General features: G+C 34.5%; 1 protein-coding gene across 7 annotated transcripts; it reads right to left on the bottom strand.

Annotated features, from left to right (window-relative positions):
• Positions 1–1,706: 1,706 nt before the first annotated feature.
• On the bottom strand, positions 1,707–16,506 carry LOC126965791 (trans-Golgi network integral membrane protein 1-like). Of its 7 annotated transcripts, XR_007729596.1 has the most exons (6): positions 15,418–16,506; positions 14,591–14,752; positions 10,379–10,515; positions 5,259–8,101; positions 5,131–5,163; positions 1,707–4,998 (listed from the first exon to the last, which is right to left on the bottom strand). XR_007729596.1 is itself a non-coding variant. In XM_050809559.1 (4 exons), the coding sequence occupies exons 1-4, from the start codon at positions 16,388–16,390 to the stop codon at positions 7,964–7,966; spliced, it is 1,410 nt and encodes a 469-aa protein (XP_050665516.1). In that variant the 5' UTR covers positions 16,391–16,506; the 3' UTR covers positions 1,707–7,963. The 7 variants fall into 7 exon arrangements, 1 of the variants encoding a protein (XP_050665516.1); XR_007729591.1 differs by having other exon boundaries at positions 5,032–8,101; XR_007729592.1 differs by having other exon boundaries at positions 1,707–5,031; positions 5,065–8,101.
• Between the last annotated feature and the right edge of the window lie 5,683 nt (positions 16,507–22,189).

Raw genomic sequence — 22,189 nt, 5'->3', positions numbered from 1 at the left:
AAACGCCCTGATGATCTACACCATACCCTACGCGAGGTGTGTACGCGGGCGTGCAGTTACCAGATGCATTCACAGAAAAGCAGGAATAATCTACCCCCAGGATCTGAACCCTTATGCACGTATTAGGATACGTGCATTGTGCATTTTATGCTAGTGCGTGTGTGTTTGTGTGTATACCTAGCCGAATTGTGTACCTACGGGCCTACCTATCGTGTTTCTAATACCCTAGCCCTAGGAGGGAAGTAATACTCGACTCAGTTCTTGATTCCATTTGATTTATTTAAGCATTAGTTAGATATTTATACAAAATTGATTACAATAGTGTGCTGTCGGTTTGCAGCAGTGTTTATTGAAAAGGTTGCTTACTCATTGCCAAAAATTAAGATTCATCACAAAATATTACACGTGTATCCTAAATTCAATAGTTACTCAAGCGGCCTACATTTACAGTTCAACAACTTAACTGCTTGTTAAGTTAAAACTTGGTTCGTTGACATTTATTTATTACAACATTTTTAATAAGCATTTCGTTCAACTAATATATTTTTAACAATTGTAATTACGAGTTAAACACAATTTGAAATATTGGCTGTAATACAGTCCATTAAACGTTGAGGCCAGTTATCAATAGAAGCACGCGCTCTTTCAATGGGAAAATTCTTCATTGCCAATCGTACGGATTGTTTTAGGGACTCCAAATTATCATTGGATTTAGAGCAAGCCGTACTCTCTAAAACTGACCATAAATCATAATCCATCGGATTAAGATCGGGACTAGATGACGGCCACTATTCAGCTCTGATGCAGTCGTTCGTTTCCAACCAAAACTGCGTAGACCGAGCTTTATAACCCGAAGCCGAGTGTTGCTTGGTTATCGAACATGGCGTTGTTAAGGGGCTTCACTACCTTCTCAAGAATGGTATCTTGATACACTTGTGACGATGTTTTGATACCTTTTTCAAACCACCATTGAAGTCGTTGCCACCATCGTTAAAGTTGAAGTGCCCGTTGCATTCTGTCGACTAATTGAGAAGTTTTCTTAGAGCTTTGAGCATAAATACGGTCATTTTGTTTGTTAATATGTTGCTCAGTAGTAAAAAAAATCTCATCCGATGCGATGTGTACCGCGTCAGTAGTCGGTTCGATATTACCACTCTATTATTTTTTAAATTATCAGTTAAGAAATGACCAGTATGTCTCTTATATGCTGCAAATCCTAATTCATCTTTTAAAATACGCGACATGGTTCTAGGTGCTATCTTCATCTCCCGAGATAACATTTGCTTTCGGACAGGATTTCTTCGAATTCTTTCCCTTACTGCTATGACCATCGTTTTCGTACGAACAATACGTGGACGGTCAGATCTTTTTGTCACAAACAGAGGAGGTCTCATTGTACCTATTAATAGCCCGGTACACAAACATTTTACTAATACCAAGCGTATGGAGAGTTTTAAAAATTGCATTTGGCTCCATATCTACATTGTGTAGTGCAATCACAGTGATTCGGTTCCCTTTATCACCCCACTCCATTTTAATATCGCAAAATATATGTTATATGAGCGCAAAAATAAGAACTTAATGAACAATCATATAAAAATGAGAGATTCCAAATTCAAATGTAATATTTTTTTATTTTTTATTGTAACAGTATTTATGGCCAGACTGAGTATAGATAAAAATAAAAAACGGAAAAAGAATTCTATAAAACAAAATTTATTTCATTGTAAATAAGAAATAGTTAAATTACAGTGTTATTCGTAAACAATAATTGCTAAATAAAATTTTAAATACTTAAACAAATTTTATTTCTTTAAAGCTAATATTAGAGTACAAATCAATTTTCGAATCGAGGTTAAAAATCGTTCAGGCATTATTACAAGTACTATTTAGACTATGAAGGCCTTGTTATATTATGTTCGGACATATTAAATTATGTGATACAAGAGAAAATCTATACAAATTCATAAACAAAAATAAACTACAAATTATATTTTGATAATTAGATATACATCTATTAAATTATTTAAACTTTCGTGAGACATTGTGAAGTTTTTTATTACTACGGCTTTACTCACGATTTATCGGTGTCGGTACTGACTAGTTTCGGACCATTCGGAGGTCCTTCATCAGGGTGAATGGAGTGGGTTCGTGATTACGTCCATTCTCTCGAGTCTACTACTTTTGCTCTTAATAGTGATTTTCATTATTTATAACACTAGAAATAAGGGATTGCTTGTAACTAATTTTAGTAGGCTTCATAAGATACATAATAGCTTTAAGGGTAAATGTATACACTTCTATAATAAAGTCTCTATCTTATCTATAAATAAATTTAAATATTTTATAAAAAAAATGGCTCTGTCGTAAATCCTATTACTCCACTGCTGAATATCTAAATGATCGGACAGCCTGGGACTAGATTGTGATTATTTTATAGCGATAGAAATGACTGTATAATATTGTATATTTTTATTGAAAAGAGCGCAAAAAAAGAATGTTGGGAGAGTTTCTTGCGCCGCTTCTTGTCTCTCAGAGCGCCATTTGTTTCCGAAGCGGTAGTAGTATCTAGTAGTTATTAGAAATGACATCAAAAAGAATTCTAAAGGAATTAATTTTGAGAAAATGAATGCCTTTTATGCCTGATCATTGTGAGTACATTATGTGTATTGTGTAACATAGTGTCAGTGATACCGTACCGCACCCCGCGTCCCCCACCCTGTAAAGCCGCGCACTACGAGCACAAGTCCGCAGTAAGAGACGGAACGCTATCGCGAACCCACTACCCTCACCCTGATGAAGGACCTCCGAATGGTCAGGAACCTAGGCGATACCCACACGGATAAATCGTAATTAAATCCGTATTAATAAATAACTTAGATATATATAATTGAATTAAAAGGGTCTCTCTTGAGAAAAACATGAAACCATAAGGCTTTAGAATGATAATAATTATAATGAAAGATCTAGAAGTTATCAAAAATCTATTATTTATTTCTACAGTTGTGTGATTTATAAATATTTAATATGTGTACATTTTACTACACTGGCCTTCAAAAGTAAGTATCACACTTTTAAAATTGGGATAACGTTTTAAGTTCACAAGATATACTTTCGAAATAAAGAGGACTCCAAAGAGAATTTGATTTTGTACATAAAAACTTTATAGTCGGTAACCTTCTTTTAAGAATTGGCTGAAAAAAAACTTCAAAAACAAAACCATTCCTTTTTCAAAGTGGACGTTTCCCAATTACAATTTCACCAGTCACATTTTTCTTTCTGTTTTAAATTATTTTCAAGATCGATGGGTCTTGTTTTAAAAATTTATGCTAAAAAGCACATAACATTTATTTATCATGCCTCTTTCAGTTGAAGAATGTCATCTAGGCATCAGTATGCGTCGCACTGCAAGAATGGTGGGTGTGACGGTACGAACGGTCCAGAAGGTAAAGCAAAGGTACGAAGAACAGAACACCATCTGAGGAGACCTTGTAATGGCAGACCCATGTGTACCAGTGCCCGAGAAGATCGTTATATTATTTCGACTGTGTTAAGAAATCGCCACCAAAATGCAGTTGAAGTCCAGCAACAGCTACTTCAGACCCGGAGGGACTACATTAGTGACAGTACAGTGAGAAGAAGACTTGCTGAAGCAAATTTGAAACCCCGAAGACCAGCGAGTGGCCCAAAAATCGAGTAACAGCATCGAGTAGCGAGACTGCGATACGCCCGTGAACACATGCAGTGGGATGAAGAAGAATGGTCAAGAATTTTGTTTGCAGATGAGTCTCGATTCTCCCTTTACACTTCTTATGGAAGGCGAAGTGTTTACAGGCGACCTGGTGAACGATACCTTCAAGCCTGCATCTCAGAAAGAGTCCAATACGGTGGAGGCAGTGTACATGTATGGGCTGGCATATCTTCAGCAGGTCGCACAGAGCTAGTAGCCATAGAAAATGGCACCCTCACTGGGCAAAGATATGCTCAAGAGATTCTCAATGAGTATGCAGGCCCGTATTTAGCAAATATGGGTGATGGATCGATGCTGATGCATGATAATGTCCGGCCACACACGGCTCATATCGTACAAGAGTATATTCAGGAGGTCGGTATCAGCGTGATGGCTTGGCCATCATGAAGTCCTGATCTCAACCAGATTGAACACGCCTGGGATGAGCTTGGGAGGCAAGTCAGAAATCGCCTACTAACCTACCTACGCCTAAACCTACTACCCTCAGGGCACTAAAGCAGGCCCTGGTAGAAGAATGGGAGAATATTCCCCAACATCGGCTCCGAAACCTAGTATTCAGTATGCCAAACCGGCTCGAAGCTGTAATCAGAGGTCGAGGAGGCAATACCAGTTATTAAAAATTAAATAACATGTAATACATTTTAGTTGAATTTTTTTACACTAAATTAAAAATGTCTATTTTCATTGTTTTATCTTTTTTAGGTTAATAATGTTACTAATGTATAATTTTAGTTACTAAGAATTAAAGCCTATAAAATTTGCAACAAAACGTTTTTAATCTTAAATCTCTACCTTCTATAGTTAAGAAAAAAAATTAATTTGAAAAGTGTGATACTTACTTTTGCAGGCCAGTGTATATAGCTACACGTGTGTTATTGATTGCTGGGAAAATTTATCGGCTATAAAAATACTTTGATATTGCCTGATCTAGTTCCATTATAAATTCTGACGGCTCTATGAGTGCATTCATATTTGTTCGTTCCGAGATGAGTTACTTTAGTATGAATGTGCTGTTTACAATACTTGTGTATGGGCTATATATACTAGTGCATACAATATTGCCGAGGTATTCTGGTAGATTTTTGACATAGGATTGGATGGCTAGGATATTTCTTTTTGAAATATAAACTTCTTTAGGAGTACTCTCTTTTGTAGCTGACGTCACGCACGCTCGTTCGGGTAAAGTCGACTCGAGTCGACTAAGGAAGACGCGTTCAGTTAGCATATTTGTATTTCGAATTATTAACCTCGCTTAGATGATTGTATTTCGTATTATTTACCTCGCTTGGATGATGGTATTTCGAATTATTAACCTCGTTTGGATGAATGTATTTCGAATTATTAACCTCGCATGGATGATTGTATTTCCAATTATTAACCTCGCTTGAATGATTGTATTTCGAATTATTAACCTCGCTTGGATGACTATTTCGAATTATTAGCCTCGCTTGGATGACTGTATTTCGAATTATTAAGCTGGCTTGGATGATTGTTTCGAATTATTAACATCGGTTGTATGATTGTATTTCGAATAATTAACTTTGCTTGGATGATTGTGTTTTGAATTATTAATCTCGCTTGGACGATTGAATTTTGAATTATTAACCTCGCTTGGATGAAGTTTTAAATTATGGTGTGTGGTTTTAGGGCTATATATCACCGGGACACCACGGTGGCGCCACTGGTTGCATGTCTAAGGTCTCCAACTCCGTAAGCTACCAAACTAGACACCTGGTCAACCAACCAGCTGGTCGCACCACCAAATAGGTTGCGCAACCAAGCGGACACCAGGAGAGTAACTCTCCATAGAGCTTTATATAATTAATACATTCTGTTGATTGCGGCGACTGGTTGCGCCACCGTGGTGTCTCTATGCAATAAAGCCCTTCTGCACACAGCGTTTTCCCTTATAAAAATTGATTCTTACGTAATAATGACATCTGTTATTTTCTTTATCAACAGTCATTTTATACCATCAATTTTTTTTTTCTATTTCACATGTCATACAATCACAATATCAAAGATCCACTTTTATAAGGTATACGCAACATTAAAATATTGTTGGTACTAATCTTATACCTACCATCAGACCTACTATATCAACCAATAGTACTTACTATATCAATGTATTACACCTAATAATAATATAAATATCGTATTGTACTTCTCACTTATGCGTTTTTATTCCATCACCAAATACCAAAAACAATATCACAAAGTAAAAAATCGGTACCAATTATATTTACAAATAAATTATTACAATACAAACTATATGTACTTTTTCCCGTACACATGAGTTATAGATAAACGTCATAGAAGACTAGAAGTGAAGTTGTTTTTTTTTTTTAACCTTAACATGTGGCAATGAAATTATGTGTGAAAATACATAATATAGAATAGCAACTACAACTATTTTTACATTCGATTTTTGCGTAAAAGTTACTTTTTATTAGTATTTTATTTAACCTGTTTATTATTATATGCTAATAAAATATCATTGTCTACTCTATGATTACGCTCACTTCGGATATTATGTAGTTTTTGACCGACTCCAAAAAAGGAGGTGGTTCTCAATTCGCCGGTATGTTTTTTTATGTTTGTTACATCAGTACTTTCGACTGTGTGAACCTAATTTGATTATTCTTTTTTATTTGAAAGCTAGCTTTCCGTGTGAATGAACAATAATCGTAACTAGAATTAGATTAAATATTATTTTTATACTTTTTAGTTCATATTATTATATCTATTATTTGGAATAGTGTTTTTGAAGTCGGTTGATTTTTGTAAATTTTATTTTTAAATTATTTCATACTCTTTCCTTCTGCCTCGGCCATATCTTAAAACAGTCATTGTTATACAGTGCTCCTAATATTTATTTGTACAGTGAATTATTAACCAATAAACTTAGTGGAAAAGTCAGTGAATTTTAATTTACATATATAGTTAACTGTCTCAGTGACAATAGTTGTTAAGTGAATAACAAACACTGACGAATAACAATAAAAAACGTAACTTTTATGCAAAAATCTAATGTGAAAATACAGTTACAATTACACGAGTTTAAATCCTTCAAAAAGTATTTTATTTATAGTTAGTCTTGATTCAATTCTTCTAATATTTAAAAAAATAGTAGAAAATCAAAATAAGAACAAGTACTATCTTGTGAAGGATGGACCTTAAATAATTAACCGTGTAAAAATAACTTATATCAGTTGCTTCTCTATAGCAGGGGCGCGCATTGGTTTTCTAGTAAGGTAGGCACTTTACATCTAACTAGTGGTAGTTTCGCTTTAGTCCGACAGTACGATATAAGTTGTATGAAACGCTGATTGCTTCGTATATGCAATCTGTAGACTGCCGTAGGTAGTAAAAATAACTTTTATGGACACCCATGCTTTAAATCTTCTATTAAAGATTCTGAAACAGTTAGCTTATTGCCAACATGAAAACACCCAATGTCCTAATATCCATTAAATCATCCAAACGAGTGTTGTAATGTTGTACTGAATTTCATAACAACACTAATTTGATTTTTTCGATCCATTCATGCGCAGTTTCAACAGACAGCCACATTCTTATTGCTCGATGCGAGGTATCTGAATGAATTAAAAAAAAAAGAACATTATCGTTTACGCGCCGTAAAAAAAAGTAGGTAATTCGAATCCCCGCCATTTTTCTTTGATATTTGTTTACAAATAATATTGTTTTGTTTACAAAAATGAGCGATTCAAGTTTTGACAGCACACCGAGAGATATTTTAAACACTGCAAAAGAACATAATATTCAAGTGAATTTTTATAATTGTACTATACAAAATGTAAATTACTACTAAAATAAATAATTCTTTCATTATTACTTAGTTTATTTGTATATAATCAGTAATGGATGATATTAGGTCACTACTTTTAATGTTAGCAGTAAGATAACTGTTTCAGAATCTTTTAGAGGATTCATATTCTGGGTGTAGATAAATTCTTGTATGCAACTGTTGATAATTAGGTATTAAAACACTCATGTGATACTATTATCACCAACCCACATTCGTGTTTTAATACCCCTTATTACACAACAGTTGTATAAATAACTATTACACTAGTTCTATATATATTTAGGTTCAAGCCTATATGATATGCACGCCCCTGCTGTATAGTATTAATATTGATGAATATTAATTCTGTGAAGAAAATGAGTTGAGCTACATCACTATATCACTCAATATATAATTTTGCTCGGAGGTGCGGTACTATTTGTGCTCATCGCCTGCTCCAATGTGTCCAACCGCCTGTACGCATGTCCTCGACTTGTCCTACGACGGTTGGATTGGCGACCTTCTACTATCAATCCTAAAGCCTGCAAAGAATATATTATTTATTAAGAAACAGATGACACTTGTCAGACTCACTCAAATATTTACCCCCTTATTAATAATGGTCCGCTAGCTTTAAACAGCCGCTTAGGAGTGTTTTTTCTCATTCTCACTTAGGTCAATAGAAGAAGACAGCGTGAGAATTAGCAATGCTTTAAGTTAGCAGACTATTATGAATAAGGGGGTTAGTACAAAACATTTTGTTATCTTTTAAAGTGATAACCCTCACTTCTGGGATTAATAATACGACGAAACGAAACGATGCGGGACTAAAACGCGAACGCGAGAGGCCGCGGGTTCGAGTCCCGTTATACATTTTATTTGTGTATTTTGTACTACTGAAATCTTAGAAGTTAATTAAACAATACAATGTACATATTTATGGAAGAGGAGTACACTCGATTGTCATTGTATTCTCCGGAATTCCTATAAGACATGAACTTAATCTACATATTTAAAGGAAGAAAAAATACGAGATTTTATATGGTAGAACTAAACATACAGCCTGGGAGTAGATTATGATTATTTTATAGCAATAACAATGACAGTGCAATATTGTATATTTCAATAAAAAGACTAGGTACAAAAATGAATGCTGGGAGCTTTGGTAGAACTAAACAGATATTGTTCTTATTACTTTCGTGGAGTGTCGTGCAAATCAAGGTCGAATCAGGTCAAACAGCTGTTCGGAACAATTTCCGAAGAAATGTGGTAGAACTACAATGAAGGGACTAACTAACGCCGTAATCTCAGCCGTTCTCAGAGTACTGGATCCCATAATTCAAGTAGCACTGCGTTGCACGCGGTCAAATGGCTCGAGCTGATACTGGGGTGCACCAGACCAGACATGCAAATACTCCAAAAGTAGCCGGAGAGTTGAGACTATAAGTTGAACATAGCATACCAAGATTTACGATCCATGCGTCACACGGACGGATAGCTCAGTTGGCAAGAGCACTCGGTCAGAACCCGAGAGAAGAGGGTTAAAGTCGCGCATCGTACATAAATTATGGTTACAAATTAATTTGTATAATTAATCACAGATGGCGTTGCGTAGAGACGTCGCTTCATTGTGTGTCTTCTACCGCATTTATCACGGGGAGTGTTCCGAAGAGCTGTTTAACCTGATTCCTGCCGCCTAATTCCACCTTCGCACGACACGCCACAAGTTAGGATATCATCCCCACCATCTGGATGTGTGGCGGTCCTACACAGTGCGGTTTTCAAGGAGCTTTCTTCCACGTACTACAAAGCTGTGGAATGAACTTCCTTGTGCGGTGTTTCCGGGACGATACGACATGGGTACCTTCAAAAAAAGCGCGTACACCTTCCTTAAAGGCCGGCAACGCTCCTGTGATTCCTGTGGTGTTGCAAGAGATTGTGGGCGGCGGTGATCACTTAACAACAGGTGACCCATACGCTCGTTTGTCCTCCTATTCCATAAAATAAAATAAAAAGTTTGTATGGAAATTGCAATTCACGCGTCCCAATATTAGACGATAAGAGTGACTTATCGGGTATATTGGGACAGCCTCAGATTTTTGACAGCTAATTACTGACAGTAGAAGTTAGTAATTTATCTCTATCTGTAGATAGTATATTGGGAACGGCAGTTAGTATGATCATAGAAGGTCTTCTAGGGGGATGCCTGCTCCTCGGAATTTGGCTAATCGTGGTCGTGGTTATAATTCTAGTCATCGTGGTAATGTTCGTCATTTCGCTACAAACCTTATACGAGTCATCTCGAAATCAAATTGATTTTTGCTTACATGTTGAGACCTTCATAAATAAGTATTTATAAGTTTTATTAAGAACATTATTTTATCACAATATTTTTTTTGTAACGGAATTTAATTTTTAACCGACATCAAAAAAGGAGAAGGGTCTCAATTCGTCGGTATGTTTTTTTATTAGTCAAGAAACTGACTAGATAATTTGTAGACATGTACAATATCTAACTATTTACTTGTAATTTGAAAATTATTATATTTACTACTTGCATTACTTCATAAGGATTAAAACACGTGTAAATTTTGTAACTGTATTTTTACATTAGGTTTAAAGGTAATAGTTAGTTTAATTTTTTTTTATTTGACCCCACAATTCGCGACCTTTGCAGAGCACGATTTCAAGGGTTACGCAACGTGATACACGCGTTTCAATCCTTTAAAAAGTATTTTATATAAGTGTGTAACACTCGCGTCAATCAAAGAAAAATTAATTCTATTATTACGTACTAGATAGTATGTTTGAATACCAACCATTTTCGTGAGTTTGCTTTTATTGTGGTAGATGACATACAGCAGAACCACAAACACAATTGTCGACAGGAAGAACGGGAAAAAGTGATCATCTTCCTCGGCGTATGCGTCAGGGAGGGTATTTGGATATATTGGTTCTGAAAACAATACGTAAAGTAAGCGATAAGTCATTCGAATGGAAAAGGTTATAGCATTAGGATTTTCTAAACCACTCCATTTGTCTATGTGTTCAATTAATTACTAATATGGTAATCTCTTCTATGTTATAGACATGAGAATATAGTACTGATCTTTCTTATATTTTTTTTTTAATGAAAATAAGGACGAGACGAGCAAGACGTTCAGCTGATGGTAATTGATACGCCATGCCCATTACAATGCAGTGCAGCTTAGGATTTTGGAAAAACCCAAAAATTCTGAGCGGCACTATACAGTTACGTTTGTCACCTTGAGACGATAGATGTCATTTGCCCAGTAATTTCACTAGCTGTGGCGCCCTTCAGACCGAAACATAGTAATGTTTACACATAACTGCTTCACGGCAGATATAGGCGCCGTTGTGGTACCCATAACCTTGCCGGCTTCCTGTGCAAGAGCCTCCCACTGGTAAAGGTCAGTTATATAAAATATACAAGGGTAGAGAACATGTTTTGGTATGTGTTCACTACACAAACTATCTTGCAACACCAGCGGAATCACAAGAGCGTTGTTGTCTCTTAGAGTAACACATTTTTCTGAAGGTTCCCATGAAAATGACCCAGATTTTGTAAAATACATTCAGTGGCATTTCTTCAAAAAAAATATTACAACAATGTCACACAAACAGATATACAAAAATATAAATATATGAAATATGTATCAAGCAGTAGTAGTGGTACGAAATACTTAATTGACGCCTACGCTTCTTGCAATGGCAACTAATGTGGTAACATCTCACTCTGCTTTTCTATCATATGCTGCTCACCTCATTCGATGCTATGCAGACAACACTGTTCGTGGTATATATCAGCTTTGGTTATAGACAGTCTCTCAAAGAAAAATTTAAAGAAATAAATATTATGACTGTTAATTGTCAGTACATTTACAAAAATTTTATACAACTAGGTTCACAAAAATCGTCACCTTTTTGCTCTTAATAGTGATATTCATTATTATAACACTAGAAATAAGGGATTGCTTGTAACTAATTTTAGTAGGCTTCATTGGATACATAATAGCTTTAAGGGTTAATGTATACACTTATAAGAAAGTCCCAGCCACTGTTCAAGCATTATCTATAAATCAATTTAAATGTTTTATTAAAAAATGGCTCTTTCGTATCTCTTACTACTCAACAGCTGAATATCTAAGTGATCCTACAGCCTGGGACTAGATTATGATTATTTTATAGCAATAACAATGACAGTGCAATATTGTATATTTCAATAAAAAGACTAGGTACAAAAATGAATGTTGGGAGATTTTCTTGCGCCGCTTCTTCTCTCACATAGGGTCATTTGTTGACAAAAGGTGGCAGCGTTAGAAATTACTCAAAAGAATTTTAAAGGAATCAATTTTGAGAAAAAAATGCCTTTTGCCTTTTACAGGCATTCTACAACAGCATGTTTTTCGTTAAACATGTTTGCCACTCTCAGCCATTTTGTGTTTGCTGTGTGTCAACTGTTTAAACATTCAAGCTTATATTAAATCCTATTTGTTTGCAATTATAATTCTTTGTTATTGTATCATTTGAGAAAACAATTGAGCTCACAAAAGATAACACATTTTATATGAAAATTATTCCTATTTACATTGATAGAAGCGAAATGATCAAGATGTTTTTATATCCGCTATACGAGATTTGGAAGCATTTGAGATTAGTACCTATATGAACTTTTATTTGAGGAATTTTGAGTTTTGATCATCATGGTGTAACTAGTTAGCAAGTTATTAACCTACACTTTCTCTACTATAATTTCCAGTGACCCAAGTCACATAACCAATTATGTCACTGTTTCTGTGAATTTAATACTTATTTTTTCAGTATGACATAGCATAAATCATCAGTAGCCAAATATCTTTTGGAGTGGGGTATGAGTTCTTAAGGATTTGGCTTAAGTTATCTCAACACAAATTCAACAACAAACAGAAATTATCATATAGGTGTTAGATTATTATCAAAATATATAATATAGATAGTAGTTTTATTTTTATGAAAATAAGAAACGAGACGAGCAGGATGTTCAGGTGATGGTAACTAATACGCCCTACCCATTACAATGCAGTGCCACTCAGGATTCGTGAAAAACCCAAAAATTCTGATCATCTGGACATCGTTCGTCACCTTGAGACATAAGACAATAAATCTCATTTTCCCAGTAATTTCACTAGCTATGGCGCCCCTCGGACCGAAACACAGTAATGTTTACACATTACTCCTTCACGGCAGAAATAGGCGCCACTGGTGGATCTCCACCAGTAGTAGATTGATTCTCTTTGGACTTGTCTATGGTTTGTAACCGCACAATATTACTAAATAAAACGGTCACTCTTGTCACTAAAAAAAAACTAGGTAAGTCCTGTCACTACAGCTATGTGTTTTATTAATAAGTATAAGAATTATGACCAAGGGGATGCTTTTCATCTATATCTCGGATACTATTGTGAGAATGTGAAGATTTTCAGTACCAGATATGTACTGGTATGGATGGTACTGGTTTACCACAACACTGCTCAAAAATTTCTCAACAATAATTTTTCATAAGAAGATTTTTTTATAGAGACGAAGAGGAGGACAAGCATGTGTATGGGCTATCTGATGTTAAGTGATCACCACCGCCCACACTCTCTTGTTATACCAGAGGAATGACATGAGAGTTTAAGAAATTAAATTTATTTATTTAGATTTATTTTGGAAACATGGTAGAAATGTTGTTGCAGTGTTGGTGGACCTCACCAGAACCAGTAAAATTTTTATAGGGAAAAAAGTGATAAAAAAAACATCGGTCTGCGATCTTCTGTTGAACCTGACACATTACGAACATCTCATCGCATCTCATATCCTAAAAAATGTGAAGATAAGATGTAACTATGAAAATTTGAATTGCGGCTGGAACTCAACCACAAAGCAATAGTTTTTGGGAAAAAAAGAAATGATTGTTTAATTTCTTATTTCTGTTTTGTAAGTCACTAAGCAAAGTGGGCCAATCAAAATCACATTACTTTACTTTTCGTAATTCCGTAAACAAATGAGTAACATTTGACCTTGGCATTCATATTTAAACAATATGTTATGTTTTTAAAGTGATATCCCTCACTTCTAGGATTAATACACAAATAAAATTTGAAAAACAAAATTTTATGAACCTGAGAGTTGAACAAAGCAAACAGAATTTTATAACGAGGCTGTACTCGAACGGTTAGCTCAGTTGGTTAGAGCACCGGCACGGAACGCCGGAGGTCATGGGTTCGAATCCCGCATCGTTCATAAAAATTTTGTTTTTCAAATTATATTTAAATCAAACAATTTTATACAAAAGTGCAAGCACACACACAAGGCGTATTTCGTCCCTTTGCACATCTAAATACATTGAACTGAATATGGACTCTGCAAGTTTCTAGATAAGAGCTTCTTAAAATATTAATTGCCTACATTGGTAGGTGAGCCAGCCAAGATATTCAACTCTAAAGGATTAATTAACATCCAGATTTAGCATCATTCATCAATTAACCCTCAATTAATTTCAATTTAGTAATAATCTAATATATAAAATTCTCATGTTGCGGTATTTGTAGGCAAACTCATCGAAACGGCTTGACCGATTCTCGTGAAATTTTGAGTGCATATTGGGTAGGCCTGAGAATCGGACAACTTCTATTTTTCATCCCGCTAATTGTTAAGGGTGGTCCACGCCAAATTTTTTTTTGAATTTTTTTTATTATGAGACAGCATTAAAAAATACATACAACTTCAAATTTTCACCCATCTACGATCAACAGTTACTTTTGTATCGCGATTTTAATATCGGCAATACAACGTTTGCTGGGTTAGCTAGTATAATACAGAAGACTTATCTATTACTTTCTAACAAATACCAAGATTAAAATAACAATATTATGTTATACCATAGATTGATTAAAAACTTTATTCTGTAGATTATGTGGAAATGAAAAGATGGAAGTGGATTAAAATAGAAATTGATCATTTATAAAGAATTAAAAATAAAGAATCACCTCTTTGTGGAATATCTCTACTAAATGATGAAACAGGTGATTGATTGATAATTTCATCTTCTTTCATCTTATCACCATCAATTTTGAAGTTAGGCTTTGCATTTAACATTGTATCACCATCACCATTCAGGTTATCTTGATCCATGGGGTCATCTTCAGGATCTGGAATATTCAGTAATTCTATATTAAGAAAATTTGTAAGGTAATTATTGGGATATATGTTTTCTCATATTTTTTACATAAATGTGAACTTAATTATATAACTCAACATTTACTATGTGCCTATTAAAACTCCTGGTGTTAAGTGATCACCGCCACCCACAATCTCTTGCAACACCAGAGGAATCACAGGAGCGTTGCCGGCCACAACATAGCCTGTGTTATGGATTGCAAGATAACAATATATTTAATATGATATACTTGCATAAACATAATTTTAAAATACATAACCATGCCTCAGATAGAACACCCATATTCATCATATAAACATTTTCTACTACCAGGATTTGAACCGGGGACCTCTAGCTTACTAGGCAGGGTAACTAACCACTCTGTTATATGGGTCGTTACTATTGATGTCATATAAAACAGACAAATTTTTCGGTAACCAAAGTTAAGGCAGGCTATGTCACTAGTGCTAATAACTAGGGTATGATATTGTTACTCCCTTATTCATAATGGTCCGCTAACTTTAAACAGACGCTAAGAAGTGTTTTTTCTCATTCTGACTTAGATCAATAGAAGAAAACAGAGTGAGAATTAGCAATGCTTTAAGTTAGCAGACTTAAGTGATTTCAGTTTAAAATAAATATTAAGTTTATACAAACCAAGATCATTTCCAAATTCCATATCAGGATCATCTTCTAAGTCATTTTGTTTCACATTTGGATTGACAAGAATAGGTTTTAATAAAGTTTGTTGCTCTATTCTTTTGTCAATTGCTGGGTCCGGTGATTGCTCTTTGAAAGGCTTTTCTACTTCACTTTCCGATTGAACTGGCTTTACTTCTTCTTTATCATTCGCAGTTGATTCTTGCTTTTGAGATGATGATGACTCTTGAACTAGTGGTATTACCAGTCTAGTTCCTTGAGATACTTCAACAGTTGAACTGGGTGGTAGTTTGGTTGACTGCACAGAAGACACTATTTGTTTGGGCTCTGCGTCATCACTGGCTTGACCACTTGCAATTTGATTTGTGACAACAGGACTCTCTAGCTTTTTGTCATTTGTTTGTGTAGAATTTGCTGGCAGCACAACCACAGACTCAGAAGATGGCTGTTTGTTGCTTGTTGTATTGTGCAATATCTCCAAGCCCCATTTGTAATATTTACAATAGAAGTTGGCTTCTTCACTCAATATATCCTCAGAAGCACACACCTTTATACACTTTTCCTGGTTGTTCAATATTTTTAACATCTTGTTATCCTGATTATTATTAATTAAACTTGTTAATTTCCATGTCTTTGCTTCATCGCACAAAGCAATAGTATTTTGACTTAAATTCATTTTACTTCTATAATTTTCTTTCAAGTCGAAATTTGTTTGAGCAAAAGTCAAACACAACTGTTGAGTTACATCGTAAAACATAACACACTGCAAGTTTTTGGTTGTGAATGGCTTGATATCTGTACAATCATCAATTTTATTGTTTATCATTTCATTCAGAAACAAGTTATCACATTTGTTTGCTAGATTTTGTAACACATTGGCCATTTGAAGCTGAACCTCTCCTATTGGTGATCCTTTTACTGCAGATATTACAGAGCAAACACATATTATTGCGAATGTTATTCGGTCCATTTTTATGAAAATAATATTATTATTTAGCACAAAATAACAGAACACTAACTTAAAATAACATTAACATCAGCGACGAGCGATCACTTTCAGTCACTTTGATTTTTGTAAGTTTGAGACTTGTCAATTGAGCTTGCATCAAAACTTGCCAAACTGTGCAAAGTGATAATTCACACTGACAAGTGATAGCTGCCAATTTACAAAGATAAAAAATCAAGTGGGTACTAAGCTTTTCCTTTGGAGAGAGGCTATCATAGGAGACTTACAATAAAGGACACTCCACAAATTTAAAATATAAGCCCTACATGCACCTTGTCTGAGAGTGTCGCCACTGTGAGATTTAAAACTGACAATATGTAAATGACCACCTTCGTGCTAGCCTCTATGGAGAGATGACATAGATAATTGCTACAATTTTGATTTATTTTATCCTTTATCCTATAGATGGCGCTTTATCTAATCTTAAGTTCATCGTCATATTAATAGTAATAATACCTGTTTATTTCTCCTCACAAAAGATCTTAAATTAATATGAGGAGCTAGTGTCTGAACTCTGGAGTAGGTCGGTTACAGGAACAAAATTATTAATGCATAACACAAGTTTTATATTCTTCGCTCATTGTCTGGTGTCTGGTGGGGAGCTCACCCCGTCACTCAAAAATTACTATACAATGCCATAATTCGCACTCATTTAGATTATGGCACTATTTTCTTAATCCCAGCAAACAAAGCAGGTCTAAATAAATTGGACAGAATTCAGGCTAAATGTTTACGTATAGTATTGGGAGCTATGAAATCCAGCCCTATTAATGCAATGCAAGTAGAATGTGTGGATCCTCCCCTCTCACTACGTAGACAATTCCTTGCCAATAAATTTTTCTTTAAACTAGCTGGCTGCCGAGCTCATCCCTTACTCCAAAAATCAGAACAATTAGCTGTTTTATACAATGATAATAATATTGTACCTGAAGACAAAAGACCTTGCGTTATAAATAGTTACCTTTTATTTTCTCAGCTCTCTAACCCTCTCTTTCAATATTCTAAATTGCCTTTATTTTCTACGCCTTTCAATGCTCTTACTTTCCAACCCTCAGTAATCTTAGACTTAGGTGTTGATAAGTTTTCTATAGAAGCAAATAAAACTTTTTCTCATATAATGGACTCAGATTTTCGACATTGGTATAAAATCTACACGGATGCTTCAAAAACAGACATGAGTCCGGTTGGGGCTGCAGTATGGATTCCCTCAACAAGAATTATACTGAGTTATAGCTGCCCACCTACCACTTCTGTGTTTACAGGGGAATCAATCGCCATCATTCTCAAAATAAGAGAAACTTTGAAAGAGTGCTATGAACTCAAAATTAACATAGGTTTAGCTTGGATTCCAGGTCATATGGGCATCTCTGGTAATGAAAATGCAGATGCCTGTGCTAGATCAGCTGTTCATTCAGGTTCCTTTCAGTATTCAGAAATATTCACTCATGACTTGTGCTCTACCCTGAAACCCAAGATGTATGAGAGTTGGTCAAACATTTGGCAAGTTTCCAAAACTTTAAAAGGCAAATTTTATGGAGAACTCCAACCAGAAATTCCTCAAAAACCTTGGTTCTCAAAATGTAGGATTCATAAAAAAACAATAATCTCAACTATATGCCGCTTACGTTTAAACCATGCCTGCACTCCAGTCTTTCTAGCAAAACTTAGAATTAGGGATCATTCTCTATGTGATTGTGGCCTTGATGAGGGAAACATGGATCATTTATTCTTTAGTTGTCCCTTAATGCAATCTTCTCTGCACAATTATATACCCGCTGAAGTCCCCCGTCCAACCTCCGTTAAATGTCTCCTCTCCCTAGTTTACACTCAATACACAAAATATTTACAAAAGGATTTATTAAAATAAATAAGATTAAGTTGTAAATATTATTTAGTACTTAAATTAATTAATTATTTAAGTATTTCTATTTGTGTATGTCATTTATAGTCTTACAAGCATGTATATTATTTGTTTCAGATATTATTAGAAAATTAAACTTTATGTAATCTGAACACCGATTATTACCGTTAAACTTAGAAGACACATACTCAAAGCTTGGTAGTCTAATCTAACGTGATTCTGGCAAATCTGTGGTATATCTTCCACAGAAGCCACAGTAGGAAGAATAGAATATAATAGAACCTATTTTAACATCGCTAGTTTAAAGATGTCTATAGTTGTATGGTAGATATGATAGGTATGTGTTGCCAGATACGAAAGTTGAAAATGCGGTAGCGGTACTTTAAGAATGCGGATTTTCAACAAAAAAAGCGGAACCTCTTTTTTAAACATTATATATTATAGGTGCATTATCGATTATTCTTTCTCCATAAGCTTTATTTTTTTATATGTTTATTCATACCAGGACAAGAGATTTTACAAATTAAAGGGAATATGTCAGTGATCATAAAAAAATGTGTGTGTTAAAAAGGAATATTATTCTCGTTCCTTATTCGATGGAGAACACACCCTCAGCATTGTCTCCCGACTCTTCGACCTCTACTTTTGGAATGTTGTAAATCTGTTTGACAGTCATCTTGGCCAACATGTTTGGAGAAGCTTTGAAATTTTTGGAATAGCCTTAATTTTCTGTTACAGCCTGGTCCGCCAAATGTACTCCATTGATTGTTGGTGTAATTAGACGATTTCGCTTGTCAGTTTTTATATTATTTATTTTGAGAATTTCCTCTCATAATCTGCAATTGAAATAGGAACTGACAGAGCTGTGAGCGCGAAGTTAAGATGATATGTGAACAGCCATTCACCAATTTCGTCTTTCACCATTAATTCCATAAGTTGCAATTTTTTCGTGTACTACTGTTACAAAACGTTACGGAACCGCGTCAGTTAAAAGCGGTAGGTGGATCCATTATCAAGAAAAGCGGTGTAAAAAGCGGAAAAGCGGTACATCTGGCAACGCTGTGATAGGTATAGGTATTAGGTAGATAGGAGGAGGTACAGTGAAGTCTTCATCTACAATCATAAACTAAGTAAATTTGAAGGAAGTCTTGCTAGTACTAATAAAGAGGGACTACTATTTATTTTAAGGGAGAATTTGGCGACCGAATTGGAAACCTTCAGACTAAACTGACTGCTTGGGGCGGCGTCGTCTCAATCCATCAAAAAATATGTGTGCCTGGTCGATCTAGTCGATTTTATGCGATTACTAATAATGAAAGTTATAACGACCATCGTGTTCACGAAGCACAAAAAATTAATTAAAGTCTATAGGTTGATGCACCCAGCGTCTAATATACGACAATTTATATTAATACTTACGGTTTATTTTTTAAAACTTTTTATTAAATATTTGACATTTAAATTGTTGGTTAAATTTGAACATGATTCATATTATACTGGATACAACTCCTTCTAAGTCCAATTCCTTAAAGGCCGGCAACGCTTCTTGTAACAGAGAGTGCGCGGCGGTGATCACTTAACACCAAGTGACCCGTACGCTCGTTTGTCCTCCTTTTCCAAACAAACTAATTTCATACATAGGTATATAAGTATATTGCAATAATTGTAAAATATTCATTGATTTAAATCAGTAGCCGTTGAGTTTCTTGTTTATTCTTCTCACCAGTACAACTTTCTCCAAACATTATAATATGGTACTTTCAGTAACTTAAATATCTTAAATATTTTTAATAAAGATTAAAAAGCGCTTAATTTGAGCCTATTAAATTAAGGTTTATTTGACTCTGACTTAGAACTTCTACACTAGAAGAGTCAAGAAAATCACTAAATAATGAATATGAGGTACCTATGTACTAGAAATTTTTACTAATAAATGGAGACTCTTTTTTTTCCTTCGGTTATAGGTACTCCGCAAAACTACTAAACCGATGTGAATAATACTCAAACCATAAGAGCATAATTAGCATGTTAGAGAAGGTGTTAGTAAGTATATAATTTATGGTGATTATCGGGAACCAATATTTTATTGAACTACCTTCCTGGGGCCATAGATAGAACGAGGCAATACTTCAAGAAGGCCCTCATTCTAGCACTCTACCAGGGGTGGGACAGACGCCTTCAAGTGACATTTTCAGAAGACTGTAGTGCCATCTGTTAGTTGGCCCGAAAGTGAAAGCTTTGTCAGCTGTCACTCGCTTTAAAAACTTTCAACTTTTCTTTATTTGTATCACTGCCCACTGGTCATAAAATGGCGGCTACTTCTAGCGTTTGCGCATGTATGTAGCTCTCGTGTTCCATTTTGCATATTTACTCTACTAAATCTATCCTTTATGTTCTATGTTGTGACAAAATTAAATAACTAACTCCACGCGCAATTTCAATATTCATTATAATAAAAATTGCAATACCTACATTAAAAAGTAGAGTTAGTTATTTAATTGCGTCACAACATTAAAAATAAATTTTATAATTTCGAGCTTGTATATAGTTATTTTCGGGGCCAATCTCCAGATGGCGCTAGTTTTCAAATAGACAGCTCATAATGCGTAGAGAGGGCTCTCTTTTCCCTATATATTATTATACTCTTTGCACTCTATAAAGCGCGGTCCGGTCGTATATGGAATATTGCTGCTATCTCTGATCTTATGCACTCGAATCATTTGACGAAGTGCAACGCATTGCTACTTAAGGACTTCCCTATTCATTTAGCGTCTTTAGGAAGCACATGGATAATTTATAATTGCAACCAGAAAGACTGACAACAAAGAATTCCTTTAAAGTTTCCTTTTAGTTCAAATTAAAACTCATAAAAATTTAATGCTTTAATCATACATATATTAATTCAAATTAATTAATTCAGTATCGCTAATAAGAGCTATCGAGAAATTGAAAACTTTGCATCGCACAAAAATAATTATACATATTAGGTAGGTATATCCTATAATAGAAGTAACATATTTCTAGACCAATAAATAATAAGGAATCGCTATTGTAAACTGTAGTACACTTAAACAGACTTAAACATAAATTAGATGCGTGTCGTACGTGAACGTAAAATATTTATTTATATTTTTAACTAATAAAGCCCCTATCATGACAGAGTAACCTATTAGAACAGTGCAGAAGCCTTTGAAAATGATAAAATCAATAATATTTAAAAGTATAGATAGGTTACGTAGACAACATTCGGTGTTTGAAAATGATACACTAACGGACACATGATCGCAATTATCGCAAGCGAAAAAGAGATAACTCTTATATGCTAATTGCTTCGTATTTGTATAGAAAAAATACATTTAATTCATCAGATATGATTTTTTACCGTACACTGTGATTTATGCCTAAATTACGATTCAGTCATGAGTTCATGTAGTAAAAGCTATAAAGTAGTAAAACTGCATTGAAATTAGGTAGATATGTGTCATTGATTTTATAAAAAAAATATTTTATATTTATTATAATATATAGCCACATTGATAATAGCAATTATTTACACATAAAATAATAAAAAACATAAGTACAGACACCAAAACAAAACCGAAAGGTCTCTATCTACAAAGCTAGTGGCATATCTACCTCTTTTAATACTATAATATTATTGGATAAAATTAAGTATTTCAATTATCTTCTATAAACTTAGATCATAGAATTATTATGAACAATCTGTTTCTACTTTACAAGATAATTAGTACTAACAGGAACATACATTGAACTCATTCAGTGAACTATCCAACTAGTCAATCCTATATGAAACTTCGTTTAAATTTCCCAATGCGACGAATTCTTACCCCCTTATTCATAATAGTCTGCTAACTTAAAGCATTGCTAATTCTCACTCTGTC

The sequence above is a fragment of the Leptidea sinapis genome, chromosome 8 (assembly GCF_905404315.1).
Source record: "Leptidea sinapis chromosome 8, ilLepSina1.1, whole genome shotgun sequence".
NCBI lineage: Eukaryota > Metazoa > Arthropoda > Insecta > Lepidoptera > Pieridae > Leptidea > Leptidea sinapis.
The sequence above is the reverse complement of the archived record's forward strand: the minus strand, read 5'-3'. Positions and strand labels throughout refer to the sequence as shown.

What these genes read in the sequence shown, in the direction of transcription:
- LOC126965791 (XM_050809559.1), bottom strand. Translation starts at nt 16,390, where the DNA reads ATGGACCGAATAACATTCGCAATAATATGTGTTTGCTCTGTAATATCT. An exon ending in GGAATTTGGAAATGATCTTG is followed by an intron (nt 14,753 to 15,417) that starts GTTTGTATAAAC and finishes TGAATATTCCAG; the next exon opens with ATCCTGAAGATGACCCCATG. An exon ending in TAGAGATATTCCACAAAGAG is followed by an intron (nt 10,516 to 14,590) that starts GTGATTCTTTAT and finishes TATTGTTTTCAG; the next exon opens with AACCAATATATCCAAATACC.